This window comes from Coffea arabica, chromosome 9c (assembly GCF_036785885.1).
Source record: "Coffea arabica cultivar ET-39 chromosome 9c, Coffea Arabica ET-39 HiFi, whole genome shotgun sequence".
NCBI classification, from domain to species: Eukaryota; Viridiplantae; Streptophyta; class Magnoliopsida; order Gentianales; family Rubiaceae; genus Coffea; species Coffea arabica.
Genome location: NC_092326.1, coordinates 40630286 through 40646344, shown reverse-complemented (window position 1 = coordinate 40646344; position 16059 = coordinate 40630286). Strand labels below are relative to the sequence as shown.

The window sequence follows — 16059 nt, the reverse complement described above, 5'->3', positions numbered from 1 at the left end:
TATAGATTGAAAAATACAAAGTGGTTGTGATAATCAAGAAAAGAACATATTAAAGAAATTAACAATTGTAAAAATATATATGCATTTGCACTAAAATAGGTTAAACTAAACTCTATTATGGATCAAACCTTAAATTTTGTGATAAATTAATGAATATCGCAACAATAACTCTAGTTCTGAACAGAGTACCTATTTTTAAAAGAATTATAACTCAAAAACTTCTTTGTGCATTATGTATGTAGAGCGTAATCACCAAAATTTCATATGTACCAAAATTCGACCAAATTTCATGTGAATTGTCATAATCGTCAAAAAGAACCCTGTCACTTTCCTGGTTATTTGGTAAGAGAAACATTTTCTCTGTATTTTTTTTCCCCGATTGCGGAGCTAGGACTGCTCTTTCACTTGAAAACTACTTGGATTTTTGTGCCTTGGAGGCCTGAAACAAGCTCAATTGGCTATTGGGGACACAATCTCTAATTACAAAATATAAGAGGGCATATGACACATTTGACAAAATTCAATTGGCCGTCCGCATTAACCTTCTTGTTTCTATCATTTTCATTTGTCCTAGTCCTGCGACGAAGAATTACGTAGTAGCGTCGCTATAATTTCGTGCCCGGAAATGAGGCCGTCATCTTGCAATCGGGCTGTCAATAATGTGATCAGCTATAATCTGATGGCTGAGAAATGAGGAACTATTTTAGCCTGTCATTTCTATCTCAAAGCCACCAAACTTCCGTCTTGTTCTTGATGACACAAGTGGACCCATTCCAAGGCAGCCATTCCTCCTAATATATATTTGGAAGAAAATCGTTTAAAATATCCCTCACGTCTTGTCACATGATTTTTTGCACTCTCTATTTTTTAAATGTTTACTTTACATACTTCTACAAATTCAAGTTAATAAAATTCGATTACAACCTAAATTTTCGATCTTGTTTTAATCTGAAATCACCACGTAATTCACGTATAGTCATTTTTTATATATATAAAAAAGATTAGATCCCACTTTTTTAATAGTAAAAATGAATATGGACCGGGTCTAATCTTTAAAAAAAAATGAATATATTTCATTCAAGTCAAGTCCCTACTTTTAAGGAGAAAAAATGAATATGAATCGGATCATTTATTTAACTATAAATGAAATTTTACCTTTTTATCCCTAAACAAAGACTATATAGGGATCAAAACTCTAGGTTGGGATAAAATTTTATTGACTGAATTTTATAAGGGATGTAAAGTTATTATCTTTAAAGTGATGAATACAAAAAAATTATTTAGTAAAATGTGATGGACATTTTGAACAATTTTCCCTATATTTTGTTTCATTGTTAACGGGCTTCTTGAGGCTGCTTTGTTAATTTTTTGTCCTATATTCCTTTTGTCATTTTCCTTCATATTAAGACTCTTTCCTTTAAAATGTAAGTGGAGAAAACAAATTGCATGGGGAAAAAAAAAAGAAAAGAAAAAACGATGAAAAAGACATCTAACGGATGTGATTTTTAAGAAAGGTGCAAAATTAATTTTTGTAAGAAGTGACGTGTCTTTGAATCTGGATCGCCATTTCTTTTTGTACACCTGGATTGCCATTTGGTACATCTTTTTGTGCAACTTGGTAAAGCTATTCGTAAAAGGCTATAAATCTGGCAAATGAATGAAGTGAATTCATGGTCAGCAACTCATAAGAATCAGCATCAATATGATTTGCTTTTTACTGCGACTACTTATTGGTTATTCAATTTCTTATTCATTGTTCAGTGTCCTTAATTTTCTAGTTAAACTCCTCTCCTTTTTCTACAAGAGAGTCTTTGATTTGCAAGGTATCATCCATCAAAATTCGAGTGCCAGGCCAGAACAACTTAGTGCAGTCCTGGCAAGGGGCCTTAATGTGTCTCTGAAATTTTGAAACATCAAACATGTACTCTTTTCTCCATTTAGAAACACAGGACAACGCAATGGAGCAGGATTGCGGATGAGGTTGCGGAAAATGTACAGAATGCAAAAGGATAAATGACAGCACAACTTCCACATATCCAACTATCGATTGTATATGTAAATTAATCTTTTCTACACTGATAATGTATACAATAGCGAGTCTATTGATAATGTATGCACCCGTGGTCTAAATTCATGCCGCAGGTGTAAGATTTGGAGTTCAAAACTGCTTCCACTTGACCTAAGGAAAAGAGAGAAAAAGAAAAAAAGAACCTGCTTGGTGGACCAACAAACATCATTTTGAAGACTACATAAACCACCAAGGAACAAGCGAGTGAGAGAGTAGGCATTAAGGACCAACATTCTCCACCAACAGCTGCAAAAATGGCGGGGATGCTGTGTTTTACTAATCTAGAAATGGAGAAACAACAGTCACGAGTCAAATTCCTGGAGACCATTCATCAGCAGCTCAACAACATGCGGCTTCAGTTGGAGATACTCGGTTTAGTTCCTATAGCAATGTGTCAAAATGTTAACAAAAGAAAATGACAAAATTGTGCATAGAAAAATGAATAAGATTACAATAAGGCTTGATGTAGTAGTTAAACATCCAAGGTGGAGGTCCCAAAAGCTCGAGGTCCTTGTCTCAAGATTTGATCTAAGATGTAGCTTTACGCAATAATATGACATTTAATTTGTCCAATTTGTGATATGTGATCCATATAATCTGTTTACTGATAATAACTTAATCAAAGCAAAAAAACACTGAGTTTTAAGGATTCATTCAAAACAGGTATTAATTCTAGGAGATCTAGATGGCTAGTTTCTACTCTTGAACAAGAATTTAGCTCAGACTGTTGCCATTTCCTAGTTTCATATAGATGCAGTAATTAGAGTTATTGTTTGAGAGCTTTCAATTCCATGAGTTTCTCAATTCCAGCTTCTCTGTATAGAAGAAAATTTGTGATATGTGATCCTTATAATCTGTTTACTGGTAATAACTTAATCAAAGCAAAAAGCACTGAGTTTCATGGATTTATGCGAAACAGGCATTAATTCTAGGAGATCTAATTGCTAGTTTCTATACTAGAGCAAGAATTTAGCTCAGACTCTTGCCGTTTCATAATTTCATATAGGATGAACTAATGATGAATGCAATAATTAGCGTAATTGTTTGAGAATTTTCAATTCCATGACTTTCTCAATTCCAGCTTCTCTGTATAAAAGATGTTACTGAAGTCTAATGGAACTTTTTATCAGCTTAAGAGCCTTCCCTTTGGCAGCAATCCAGTTTAACAACTAGGTTGAAAGAGCTCTGATGATAATTGCTAAACTATTGGAGTAAATCGCAAGTCTTATAATTGTTTTTTAAGCAACAAGCATCCATACATGTTATGTAGCCTAAGAAAAACTATATGCATGTTATGCTTCACCAGACCCCATTGAACTTAATTTCATACAGATAAACTTAACGGCAGCAATCAAGAAATAGATTCACACAGAATTTATACCAACATAAATGACTTGATATTTTAAGTTGTTTTCCAAGTTGAATTCCAATTTGTTTATCTAGTCAGTTCACTGAGAAATGGTACTTTCAAACAACACTATCCTCTGACAAGTTTTAAAGAAACAGCAGCCGTTATTTGAATTAACAAGAAAATTAGAGGCCTTTCAGAATTAAAGCACCACAAGAAGAAAAACCATATCAGCAAAGAAAAATATACTGACTTTTTCCTTTCCCATCACGACAATAAGCACTTCCGCAACGGCACCGAAATGCTTCAATAGGATGATTATGATCATCAAAATCAATCCCGTAATCCTGAAAAGAGTAACAAGAGGTATTAACTGGAAAACAGTATCTGGAGGTTATACACCATATGACATGAAAACTGAGTTTCTTTTATTTTGGAAAACAGAGAAGTTTTACTTATCTTTGATCCATTATTTCGTGATTCTCACACTTCTGCAAAATAGTATGAAGTAGACATATTTGTGTATAATTCAACTTGTTAAAAGGTGCTGTTATGGCCAATTCCAGTGAAAACAAAAATCGCTCGATGTGAAACTAAGACTCTTACAACATCTCCAATGGAAGCCATTGCCTTTGACTGCGAAATAAATCCCTAAAGAATGATTCATGAAATAACATGTTACGGCAAGAAAATCCATATCAGTTACCCATGTAAGCTCTTCCATTGCATGCACCTTCCGTCTAGTGAAAAATGCAAGCTGCATTAGGGGGAAACTGTTAACATCCCAAACTCTCTCTATAAAGTTACTGTATAGCAGATAGCAATGAACTAATGGAATAAAACCATACATGATAGTAGTGGTGATCAGGGGTCTCCACTTCAACCGGAATGTCAAGCAAGTTTGCATCACAACATCTGTGTTGAACACAATTGCAGGTAAGGCAAAAGAAGACTCACTAATGCAGATGACATAGAAGTTAAAAAAGAAAAAAACAGCCTCATCTTCAAGATGCAAGGCACATTAGCATCTAAAAGATGTTTCAAGCCAAAAGAGGGGGAAGTAGGATAAATGGTCACTTGATTGACTGACTAGGAACTCTAAAAAAGAAAACCATATAGCTTTATTACTATCAGAGTTAAAGAGAACAGGATAAAGAAGATATTCTGCTCACAGTGCGCATATATGAATACTCTCTTTCCTTGACATGTATATTTGCCGTATAAACCTTTTCATATAGGTAGACTTAAGTGTTTCAAATTAACAATGCTGGAAATAAAATTACAATTGCTGCACCACAAGGCTTTGGAGATTAAGAAGCATATATAATAATTTCTTGTCCTTTAACCATCAACTAACTGGTACATCATTGAGTTTGGATGCTAGACAACAATGCTCTGCTGCATACTAAAGCTTCATACCCCTCCTAGCTGCTCAACAATAAGTAGTGCGCTTGCCAGCATATCTTGCCACTAACTGCTTGGGTATTTAACTCTTAAACTAACTGATTATAATTCACTTGTCAGAAAAGATACTGCAGACCTTAATTGAACTTGGTTATCATAAAGTTGAGTGAGATTAGTGTGGATTTTCATGAATCTTTTTTTTTTTTTTTTGGGTGAAAGAAGAGGTACTCAAAGCTATTTCATCAGGTATTATTGAATACCCTTTGAGTGGTTACTTCAAAACAGCACACCCCTAATTGACGATTAAATATGTCAACATAGACTTGGGTTCACAGCTAGCAAATTGCAATTGCACTGTTTTTGAGCAATATGTTTCCCAATGCTTAAGAAGAATAGTCATCTGGAAAATGCAAGTGTAGAACAATAAGAAAGTGCCTGCATGCATATACCCAAGGCTATATGAAATTTAAAAAAAAAAAAATTAAATGGGGAAGGGTGAAGAAGATTACCTGTGATTTATAAATCTTGCAACATTTCCATAGTAAGTTGCATCCAAACAAAGTGCATCTTCATCCTTTAATACTCCTTCTGATCCCCAATCAGCATCAAGCAGCACTGGATATGTGTGTCTGTCTTTGCTACTGCTTTGGTTATTCCTCTCATACAATTCCATGTTAGTCAAGATTTCCCCGACATATTCACAAACAAAAGCACCTTTAGGTAGCTCTTCAAGAGTTCGTAAACCCCAACCTTTACCATCATCTGTCAAGAACACCTTCAATACAAACAACATTTATTTTCAGAAACTAGCATTTTTATTATATATGGACACATATCTAAAATATTACATGCTTAAGCACACACAACAGACACCCCTACACACACAATCACATTCACATATATGTAGATATATTCACATATCTCTATACCTGTCTTAATACGGGCAGACAAATTTGTGCAAATGTTTATACACAATATATACATGTGGAGAAATTCATATACTCTAAGGGAACACCAGATGTCTGGACAGATTGACTCTTCAACACTCAGAGATCCAAATAGAAGTTATTTAGTTATACTCTTAAGTTATCACAGTAATTCCCCTGGAAAGTTATTCCGTATGCTCAGATAGAAGCAAAAAGTGCTAACCTGTAATTTGCGGGTTATACCTCGTTGTACAACTCTATTTCCACACTGCATGCTGCATCGGCATTTTCTCCAGCATTCTTTAACAAATTTCCTGACTAGATGGCCTTTGCACTTTTGAGGCCTATAAGCATTCTTGGCCCTCTCTAATGGGCAGTCTGGGCAGTAAAAATGGTAATGCTTGTGTGGTTCTTCATTCATGGATATACAAGCTCCTAAAAATTCTTCTTTCAAGAGCCCTTCTCGTGTATAAGCAAAGTCACCTCCAGTATCACGAGCACATGCACAAGGAACAGAAGATGAAAGACAATCCCCTGCACAGCTTGCACAGCAGTCCTCATCCGCAATTCTAGCCAACGAGGCATGTACATATGCATTTTGATAAATTATATTTTGGGGAATGTAAACAAAATTTGGAAGATGCTCATTGCCATATTCATCTAGTAATGAAATGCTGATTTTCTCGTTGCCATTTGTTATGTCATAGACATTATGGAAAGCCCTTCCCCTATCATGACTGACACGTTGCTGCTGAGGAACGGCCAGGTTGAGTGAGTTTGAAGATGCAGAACTTCTGACCTTTTTATTCCTATCTTTTTCTAGATTATGTGTTTCAAAACATTGTGGGTGAGATCCTGTGGTTTGGTGGAAGCGATCACCAGGAGATTTATTAAGCAGAGATCTATCAGCAGAGTTGGAGGTCAATTCCATATAACTATCACATAATTCCTTCAATAAGTGAATCAGAGAGAACTTCGGATCAATTATTTTGTATGATCTCAAAAACTTACTCTCCGTATATTTCATGAGTGCATCTAAATTTGGCCACTGAAATTTAGATTGTCCAAGGGCATGATTACACTTTAAGGAAATTTTGACCTGCCCACAGGAAGACGAAGCTATATCATATGTAGATTGCAAGCTATCCCCCAATTCCGGTGCTGAAGCATCAGCTTTCTTGCCATTACCTGAAAAATTGGGCAAAAGCAGCTGGTCAGGATGAAGTTCTCTTGAGAATGACTATTTGTAGCTGAAATAACTAGTCAGCGAGGTAAATACAGAAGAATAATAGAACAATACTCAAAACATTCACATGAGGAGTACATTCTTTGCTCCATAACTGTCAGAAAGGTAGAATTTTCAAAAGGGCACAAAGGAGGTCAAGTTTAGAAAATTCAACTTCTTGTGACAGATTTTGTACAAAACATAGAATCCTCAAAAGTTTCTGTATTCATGTATAAAGCTGGGATTCACTTAAAACGGACAGAAGAGTTGAGATTGAGGGGGTATAATTCTCCATGTAATACAACTGGAATATGGCTCTGTCAGCCAATTAAAGGCCACTAAATTCAATTTCAGACATAAGCAAGAGATAGTTCAGCTAATTTGAATGCTTACAAACTCACAAGTATACAAAGACTGATACCTCAAAAAGGTAAATTATACGCAATTTCAATTGCTATTGCAATAGCAGAGAAGCAACTGTAATTTCCTAGGCTTCTTAAGAAACTTTAAAGACAATGTTTAAATTTTTGTTTCTGGAGAATTCATAAAATTAAGAGAGTAAATTTATTCAGTGCTATCGAGTTATGCTTGTCCTCCTTCCTGATTATTGGGAGAAAAATAAAAAATAAAAATCTCCTTCAAGGCTAGACTGCATACAGAAAAGGAAGCATGAGAAAACATGCTAGAAGCTTGGAACAATTCCGTGAAAATGCACATAAAGATATCTCTCAATGGAAAATGTTGGTATACCTGAACAGATATATGAAGCAGGAAAACTGACATGTGAAGAGCAGTTAAGAGGTTCCTTCCTTGTAGGCTTAGTCACATTCCTCTGATCATGGTACTCTCGTATTCTTTCTCTTTTCTCGAGCACAAAACTAGGGTCCCCATATGCCTGACCAGCACAGAACAGATTCAGTTGTCTGTGTGTAACTGCATTTTCTCCTGTTGGGTCCTGAAATGTTGAAATGTGAATATCTCCTCTGTCTTTAATTGAAGTTTCATATACAAGGGAATGAGATTGTCCCCTAAGATATTTTGAAAATGATGGAGATGGATCCATCAGTTCCTCCTCATTAGCATCTAGTGGTACTTCACCCTCTTCAAGATCTAATCTTCTGCTTTCATTATCCTTTGTAGATGATGAAGTCTGATCTTCAAGTGGAGTTACATTTAGTTTCTTGAGTGGAGGTTCTAGACCATCATTGACTATTGCAGCATTCTCCTGAATCATCTGCAGTTACAATTGATATTAGAGGACAAGTATATAAATGGTGCTGTGCAAGAGAAAAATATAAATGGTGCTTGTATCCTGACTCATTTAATATATACCAATGGCGGTAACCTCTGTTGGAGCTAAAAGATCACTAACCTTATCATTCTCATACTCAAATATAGCATCAGCAAGAGTACGATAATTATCATCCTCTATAAGTGCCCAATTCCGATCATACAATTTCAGCAGTCTCTTCAGAACAGGTTTCACAGTTTGTGCTGCAATGCCAATGTTCTTCATTGCAGTGAAAGCCTTTGTAATTCTTGGATCCCTCTCCTGTGCCATTACTGCTCCAAAAGGTTTCTGTAGAAGTAAATTTTTATAGCTCAACAGCTCCCAGGTTCCACCAATGCCTATATTTTCAACTGCTTGTCAGGTCCGCAACGCAATGGAAGTTAAAGCAAGGAGAACAAATAGAAGAGATATATAAAGGGCAGAGTCCAGACCATGTACAAACTGAAATTTTGCTTACTGTTAATAATTATTCCACCAAAATAGGACTTGGTGCACTTTAAAAATATAATTGTGCTTTCATTCTCTTCTCCTTGTCCTCCTACTTAACTATAGTTCTCTTAGTAATTTTTGCTATAGTCATTGCAACTGCAGTGCAGCATTGTCATGCCATAAAGATATGTATTTCTCACTTGTGCAATGATGTTAAGATCAGTCAGTGTCCTTAATTCTGTTCAGAAACAAGCATTTTGAAACCAGGAAGAGGCTACTTTTGATATTGATTTATAAATAAGGAGATAAGATTTATTGAAGGCATAGAATCTTAAGCATTGACATCAACAAATCTTCCTCAGCAGAAATCACAGAACGATGGATAGGAAGATTTGTAGCACCTTATAATCAGATTCTAGTACATATACATGCAAATGGATTCAACTAAATAAAGTTGTCCTAGATGTGTATCTTAATTGTACCTTTAGATCTAAATCAATAATCAAGCTTAAAAACAAAATCCGTTCTATTTATTTGAGCGAGGAAAAATTGAAAAGTTATCTCCTTAAACTAGCATTCTTATCTAAGGTGAAGTGGGGGGCTATATAAACATTGAAACAGAATTTCACCAACATGATTACTACAGTCCTTGCAACACAAATAGATGTTTTTTCCTTCATCATAATCAGCCACACAAATGCTGTTGCCAATTACTGGTGGACTATCATGAGTTGGAAAAATAACATTACTTTTTCCACATATTAATCATATCTTCCTAATGTTAAAATTGTTTATCACTTTTTATAAATTCTACAAAAAAAAATTTGCATTTTGTTCTGTATCAACTCCGAGAAGGTCCTAGTAGAGGATTTCGCACAATGTTGCATAAGGCAAATTTTTATACACAATGAACTTAAGTAGGTCCACATGTTCTCTAATATCTCCTTAGGTTAATAATTTTTAGCTAACTAACACTATGATGGAATCCACGTGCTTATGGCTAACTAATTTGAAATTATTTTTGAATCTCTCCTTTCTTAGTATCATTTACTGTCTGCTTAAATTTCAGTATGCAATTGACTAGTTTGGTAGGCTCCTCATATTCTCAACTAACTAACTCCTACTTTCACTTATCCTATTTCTTGATATCCTCCCTCATTTCCTTACATGTCAATTTTCAAAAATGGAAAAATACTTCCAACACTTAACTGCTTAACTAATGCTTCCAACACTTCTTTATTTATTTAATATCTGTCTTGAGTCAAAACAAGATATTCAATCTAGGATGAGGGAAGTAAAATGATAAACAACAAGTGTTCCCAACTAACTAATTATAAATTTCTTCCAACTCTCCCTTCTTTATATCTTGTTTATATTTAACTGGAGTCAAAATAAGATATTCAGCTAAGGATGGACCAACATAATTCCAACTAACTACTGAAACTGTTAATTTTTAAACCTCCATTGTTCTTAATATCTATGTCTGGACACTGGACAAAGTAAGATAACAAGATCTTCATTTTAAAAAAAAAGATTATTTTATTCTACAACACAAGAAGCAAAATGTACATTGTTTAAGCACATGATACGCAGTTCGAGCAAATATAATTCTTGTAACAAAGAATGCCCGTTTCTCTTCCTATCTAAGCTCACTTTTCCCACTTTAATTCTGGATAAAGCCCCGTTTTCCCGTTTTCTGGAACAGTTCTTAAGATCAACATACCATCTACCAAGCTTTTATTAGTTGACCAAAAAAGGGAGGAAAAAAGGACTTTCTTTCCCAGTGGGCACATTTTGCATGTTATATGAGTGCGCAACACAACAGACACACATTACATGATCACGACCACAGAAGCCATCTACCAAGAGAAAAGCATAATAAAAGCAAAAACACTAAATTGCTGATATATACCTTTTCAGTACAACCTACAAACTTGGGGAAAAAGAAAAAGATACCAAGGAAGACAAAATCTTTCCATCAAATGAAAAGGTCAAAAAGGAACAGAAAAAAAATAGAAAAGAAAATCGGAAGGTCAATGTACGAACCAGTAACAAACTCATAGGCTTGAAAATCACGTCGAAAAAATATAGCATCAACTCAGAACCATCGCCACTGGAAGGAGGACAGAGTTTTCAGCGAACAGCTGGAAAAGCAGCTAGGCTTTTTCGATGGAAAAGCAAAGCAGCATTATCAATGTATAAATGTAATTATGCACATATGGAACCAATAAGCGAAGATATATAAGACGCAACGAAAGCCGCTAGCATTCTTGCTTGAAATCGGCACAGAGATTGATGATGGTTTTGTGTGGGGGTTTAAGGTTCGGAGGAAGAGTTGCGTTCAGCCCAATATAAAAAGGAGACCTACCACCTCACTTAACATTGGTACTTTATTACTCGCTTTAAATCACGTGATATGTGTGTGATTGATGATGTGTTTCAATTCTAACCGTATAATTTGTAACGTTAGTTATTAAATTCGGTTCGATTCTATCAACTAGTCATTAAATCGAGCCAAACTAGCCCTTAATTTGACTAGATAAGGAATTGATTTAGTCAAATTCGACAAACACTATATTTAACTAGCTGGTTCAATTAAGATCCGTCACCATTTTTTTGATTTTGAATATCTATTGTAACCAAAATGTATATATGGTTTTGATTAGCTTTGGAATTGATAAGATTTCAATATTGGATTTCTTTTAAATGTGTATAAGACTTTACCAATTGCTTAATTTTTATTTGAAAACTAAATATTCTTTTAAATAAGCTTATTTACTTTTTTATTATACATTTAACCATTTGAACTTTCAAACTAAAATTGTTATTATTATGTAACAATATTTGAGTAGTTAGAAAAGTATTTTTTAAACAAAAATAAAATAATGGAAAAATGATGTGTTTTCCTTGAAGATAAGTGAACTGATTTTGTTTTATATTTGACTATATAATTTATTTATGTATAAGTATGATAAAATGAAATTAAGTCTTCTATTAATGTTTATAAGTCCATAATATATCTTTTTAAGTAAATAATATATGTTTTAGGGCAAAATACAGAAAATCCTACCATGGTTTCACCAAAAATGAACCAGCTGCTCTATGGTTTCGAAATATCCACATAAGCGTCTAATGCTTTAAACTAATTCGGAATTTCACCTGAAACCTATGTGCGACTTGAAAATGAAATATTATCTTTTAATTTTTTTTTGTGCTCAAATTCTTTTCACTTTAACTATTATGGATGGTTTTAGATATTTTAAAATTTTTAAGACATTTTTAAAATTTATTCATCTTCCCTTCCTCCCAACCTCTTCAGCCACCTATCACCCCCTTTTTTTCTTTCCTCTCTCCCACTTCCCCCTCCATCCTCTTTTTTCTCTTTTTCCTCCATCCCCCTCTCTCCCTCTTCCTCTTTTTTCCTCATGTCTTACCTTTTCCCTTCTATCTTCTTATTGTTCGTGTGAGCCCCTCTCCTCTCCTCCTATTTCCTACGCTCCCCCATCTATCCTCCTTATTCCTGGCGAGGGGAGGTATGAGGAAAAAAAAAAAAGAGGAAGAGGGAGTGGGAAGTGGAAAAGAGGTGAACAAAGGAGGAGGTAGCTTTGACGACCCCACCCCCCCTAAGTCGTACTTAAGGGTTTGGCGGACCGCCTGTCCAACTCTTGCCAAGACTCACTGACTCACTCAACTCTCAAGATTAACCATTCAAGTCTCCAAAATAACATTTATGTTTTACAATTCAATCAAAATGTAAACTTGTTTACAAACCCAAAAGTCAAACGTATGATACAACAACAAATGTCAAAATATATCCTATCGACCAAAAAGTATAAGTACAAGAGAGTTACACACTCTAGTTCACATTCAATTGTTTTGGACCTCCATTCCTGTAAGGAACACAAAACTAAAGGAATGAGTTAAAAGTTTAGTGAGTTTCCTAAACAAGCAATCAGGTAGGAAAACCATGGAAACATTACATTTAACAATTTACATACTTTGCACACAATATCCAGTCATTCAAAAAATAAACACTCAATCATTGGAAGGATACGTGCTCACTTGAAGCAATTCATTCAAATCATTCATTCATTCATTCGCCAACCATATTCTTTATTTCTCTGACATTAGAAAACATTTGCAAGTGAAAACTCTTTCGGTGATCTTGTCATTCATTCATTGATATCATTACATTGAATTCACTGGCCAGTTCTCCACCAGATTTTGTGGTAATACTCGAGTATACCAAATATTTTTTTAGGGTAACCAGCCGCCCGACCCCCTTCACTTCTGGCTCGAGTCGACTGGCAATGAAGGGTAAGGGTCCAATTCAGTCAAAAGGCTTACATTCATGCACAAGTAACATTCAATCATTTAATCATTAAAAATTTCACATTCACTTAGGGCAAGTGGGATAAAGTACACATCGCCTATCGAAAATTCATTTAACAATCATTGAAAAACATTTAACATCCAATCAAACATTTACAACAATTCACATAGTCATTAGAAGCACAACATGCAAAGAACACTCACTAGTTTAAGCAAAATAACATCAAAAGTTTCCTTTCGAATTATGTCCTTAATCACCGAGAAAACCCAAAAAATAATCAAGAGAAAATATTATGGTTCAACTATCCAAAATTTAGGTGAACCAAAGAAAATTCGAATAACTACTAGTACAAATGTGCAAATATGATTTTAGAGTGAAAAGCGAACATTTACCTAAGGGACATAAGTAACCAAAAATTTTCTTATTCCAATCATAAACCAAGCTCAAAATGGTTTAACAACTCTAATTTAAAGTTGGAGATGAAAATAAGGACAGTTTAAAAAAAACAGAATTTTTCTAGTTTTACGCGCTGCTATTTGAAAAATCATATCTCAAGATTCTTAAATCCAAAATTTATAAACTTTATACGTTGGAAAATATATTCAAAGATTTACAATTTCTTAGAAGACATCTTTGCAAGATTCTGTCCACAAGTCAGTCAAAATCCAATCTCAAGTGGCTGCTTTATCCAGTAGAAAGACAGAACAGGAATTAAAATTCAGTCAATTTTGAAAAATCACAGATATTCATAAGAATTGATAAAAATTCTGAAATTTTCATGGTAGAAAGTACTCTAAATCTAATTTCAAACACAACAAGCAGAACTCAATTTGAATTTTTCTATACCAATATATGACAGATTTTCCAAGACTGTTCAGAGTCTCCTGCGAAAAAAATTTCAGCAGCACCTCCTTTGTGTTTACCAATTTTTTCAACCATTTCAAGGCTACACTTTCACCACAAGACAGCCTCAATTAAGTTCACAAGATATAGGATACATAGAGTACTTATTTTAACTACAAAACTAGCCATAACCAACATATACCTAAATTGGAAATTAACCAAACCCTAGCAACAACTTCACCAAACCCTAACAAAATCATAAAATTACCATAAACATGCTTCCTTCAACTTCAATAATAACATATCTTGTATAAATCTCAAGAAACAAGTAAAAAGAGATGTTTTCTCGAAATTTTACCTCAAAATCCCAAGAAAACAAGCAACTCAATAGCTTTCTTCCTCAAGTAACTCCACCAAAAGCTTCCCTCCAAACTTAACTCAAGATTAATCGGTATGGATTAGGGTTAGTGTTTGGATTTTTCACAAATCAATCAAGGAAATTAAGATGAAATTTGGAAGTTTTTCTCTCTTTCTTTCCTCTCTAAGGTTCGGCCTTCATGGAGCAAGAAAGTGATGGTTTTTCTTCAATTTTTCCAAGATAAATATAAAGACTAATCTTGGTCAACTTTTGGTTTAATGGTTGACAAGTGTCACCAAACTATTTTGTTTTTCTTTTTCTTTTCCTTAGTCAATAATGGTGGCTGACTTAAGGGTTAATTTAGGGGAAATTAAATGAAATAAAAAAAGAAGATTATGGTAAGAAAGTATTGGTTAAGCGGTGCACTCAACCGGTAACAAACGGCGCACGTCGGTTCAAACTTATTTCCTTTAACTCCCTCGTACTTTTGTTTTAACTTATAATTCATTAACTTATTATTAGTACTTCTAATCACACACTTTCTCTTATTTAATACTCACTCTTATCCACCAAATTTAGTGCACACACCTCACCAATCGATCACACTACCAATATGCACCAAAACCCTAACTTACTCTAACTTTAAAAGTAAAAGTAAAACTCTTGATTCAATTAATGAAATCACCATGAAATTTAGGGTTAGTAAATAGTTAAATAGTCAAACTAAAGAAATATAGAAGGAAATATAAATTAATTTTTAAAAAATAGGAGAAAATTCTAAAAACAATTTCGAGTCCTCACAGTGACAAAGGCTGATAGGCAGTGATTGTAGGAGGAAGGGGAAGGAGGTGGTGGTATTATAGTAGCGGGAGTTGTGTGATAATGAAGGAAGAAGAATGAGAAGAAAAGGAAAAAAAATAGAAAGAAAGGAAATAAAAAAAACTAAAAAAGGAAAAAAATTAACAAAAAATGGGTTTCTAATATTACAACAGGTCAAAAAGTCCTATTTCACTTTAATTGAATCATAAAGGAATTATGTGAATACTTCAAAACCATAGGACGACTTGTTGATTTCCAGTGAAATCACAGGAGAGTACAAAAATTACTCTTTTGTATTTAAAATATTATTTTAATGATCCACTGATTTAGTCGTGGCTCATTGGTTAAACCAATAACTCATTGATCTGATCATTTTGTCGAGTTTCTCGTCGAATCGAATTTAATAATTATGGCAACAAGTTATAAAATATCTAACTTGATGAGTAAATATAGGATGCCATGCACCTATGAGTATGCCATTTGTTGTAGATAATGATCTCATTCATATTGACTACATGATCTATGAATATTGACTATTGAGTAATTTTTTTTAAATTGGCAAAGAAAAATATAACAAGGAAAGTAGATTATTATCCTCACAATGCTTATTATTAATCTATTAGGATCGAATGGTACATAAAATTTTATCTAGAGACATATAATCTTAAATATCAAAAGTGGTCTTTCGGATCAAATTCAAGAGAAATTCCTAAGGATCCAAAGAGAAGAAGGATATGGGAGCAAATTATGATGCACGTGCCTTTTAAAAAAAACTCAAGAAAACAAAATTTGACTTTGTGCTATACAATTTGGGCGGCAGTTAGTTCCACATCAGTTTAGGCATGTATTCAGATTTTGGAGCAAGGGCCTGCACTTTTATCATTTGTGGATCCCACCATCCCAGAACGGTTTATATTTGGGTAAAGTGCAAGGAAACCTCTGTAATTTCGTGAAAAGACACCATACCTTCTTATCGTTTAAAAACTTCTACATAAACACCTTAAACTTCATAATT

At 34.2% G+C, this 16059-nt stretch overlaps 1 protein-coding gene across 4 annotated transcripts; it reads right to left on the bottom strand.

Annotated features, from left to right (window-relative positions):
* Window positions 1-2033: 2033 nt before the first annotated feature.
* On the bottom strand, window positions 2034-14434 carry LOC113709697 (probable inactive histone-lysine N-methyltransferase SUVR2). 4 transcript variants are annotated; one of them, XM_072065291.1, is made up of 11 exons: window positions 14226-14434; window positions 12547-12581; window positions 10738-10804; window positions 8344-8600; window positions 7722-8205; window positions 5970-6934; window positions 5330-5595; window positions 4265-4331; window positions 4123-4173; window positions 3670-3763; window positions 2034-2449 (listed from the first exon to the last, which is right to left on the bottom strand). In XM_072065291.1, the coding sequence occupies exons 4-11, from the start codon at window positions 8530-8532 to the stop codon at window positions 2424-2426; spliced, it is 2142 nt and encodes a 713-aa protein (XP_071921392.1). In that variant the 5' UTR covers window positions 8533-8600; window positions 10738-10804; window positions 12547-12581; window positions 14226-14434; the 3' UTR covers window positions 2034-2423. The 4 variants fall into 4 exon arrangements, with proteins under 4 accessions (XP_071921392.1, XP_071921391.1, XP_071921393.1 ...); XM_072065290.1 differs by lacking the exon at window positions 12547-12581; XM_072065292.1 differs by lacking the exons at window positions 10738-10804; window positions 12547-12581.
* Between the last annotated feature and the right edge of the window lie 1625 nt (window positions 14435-16059).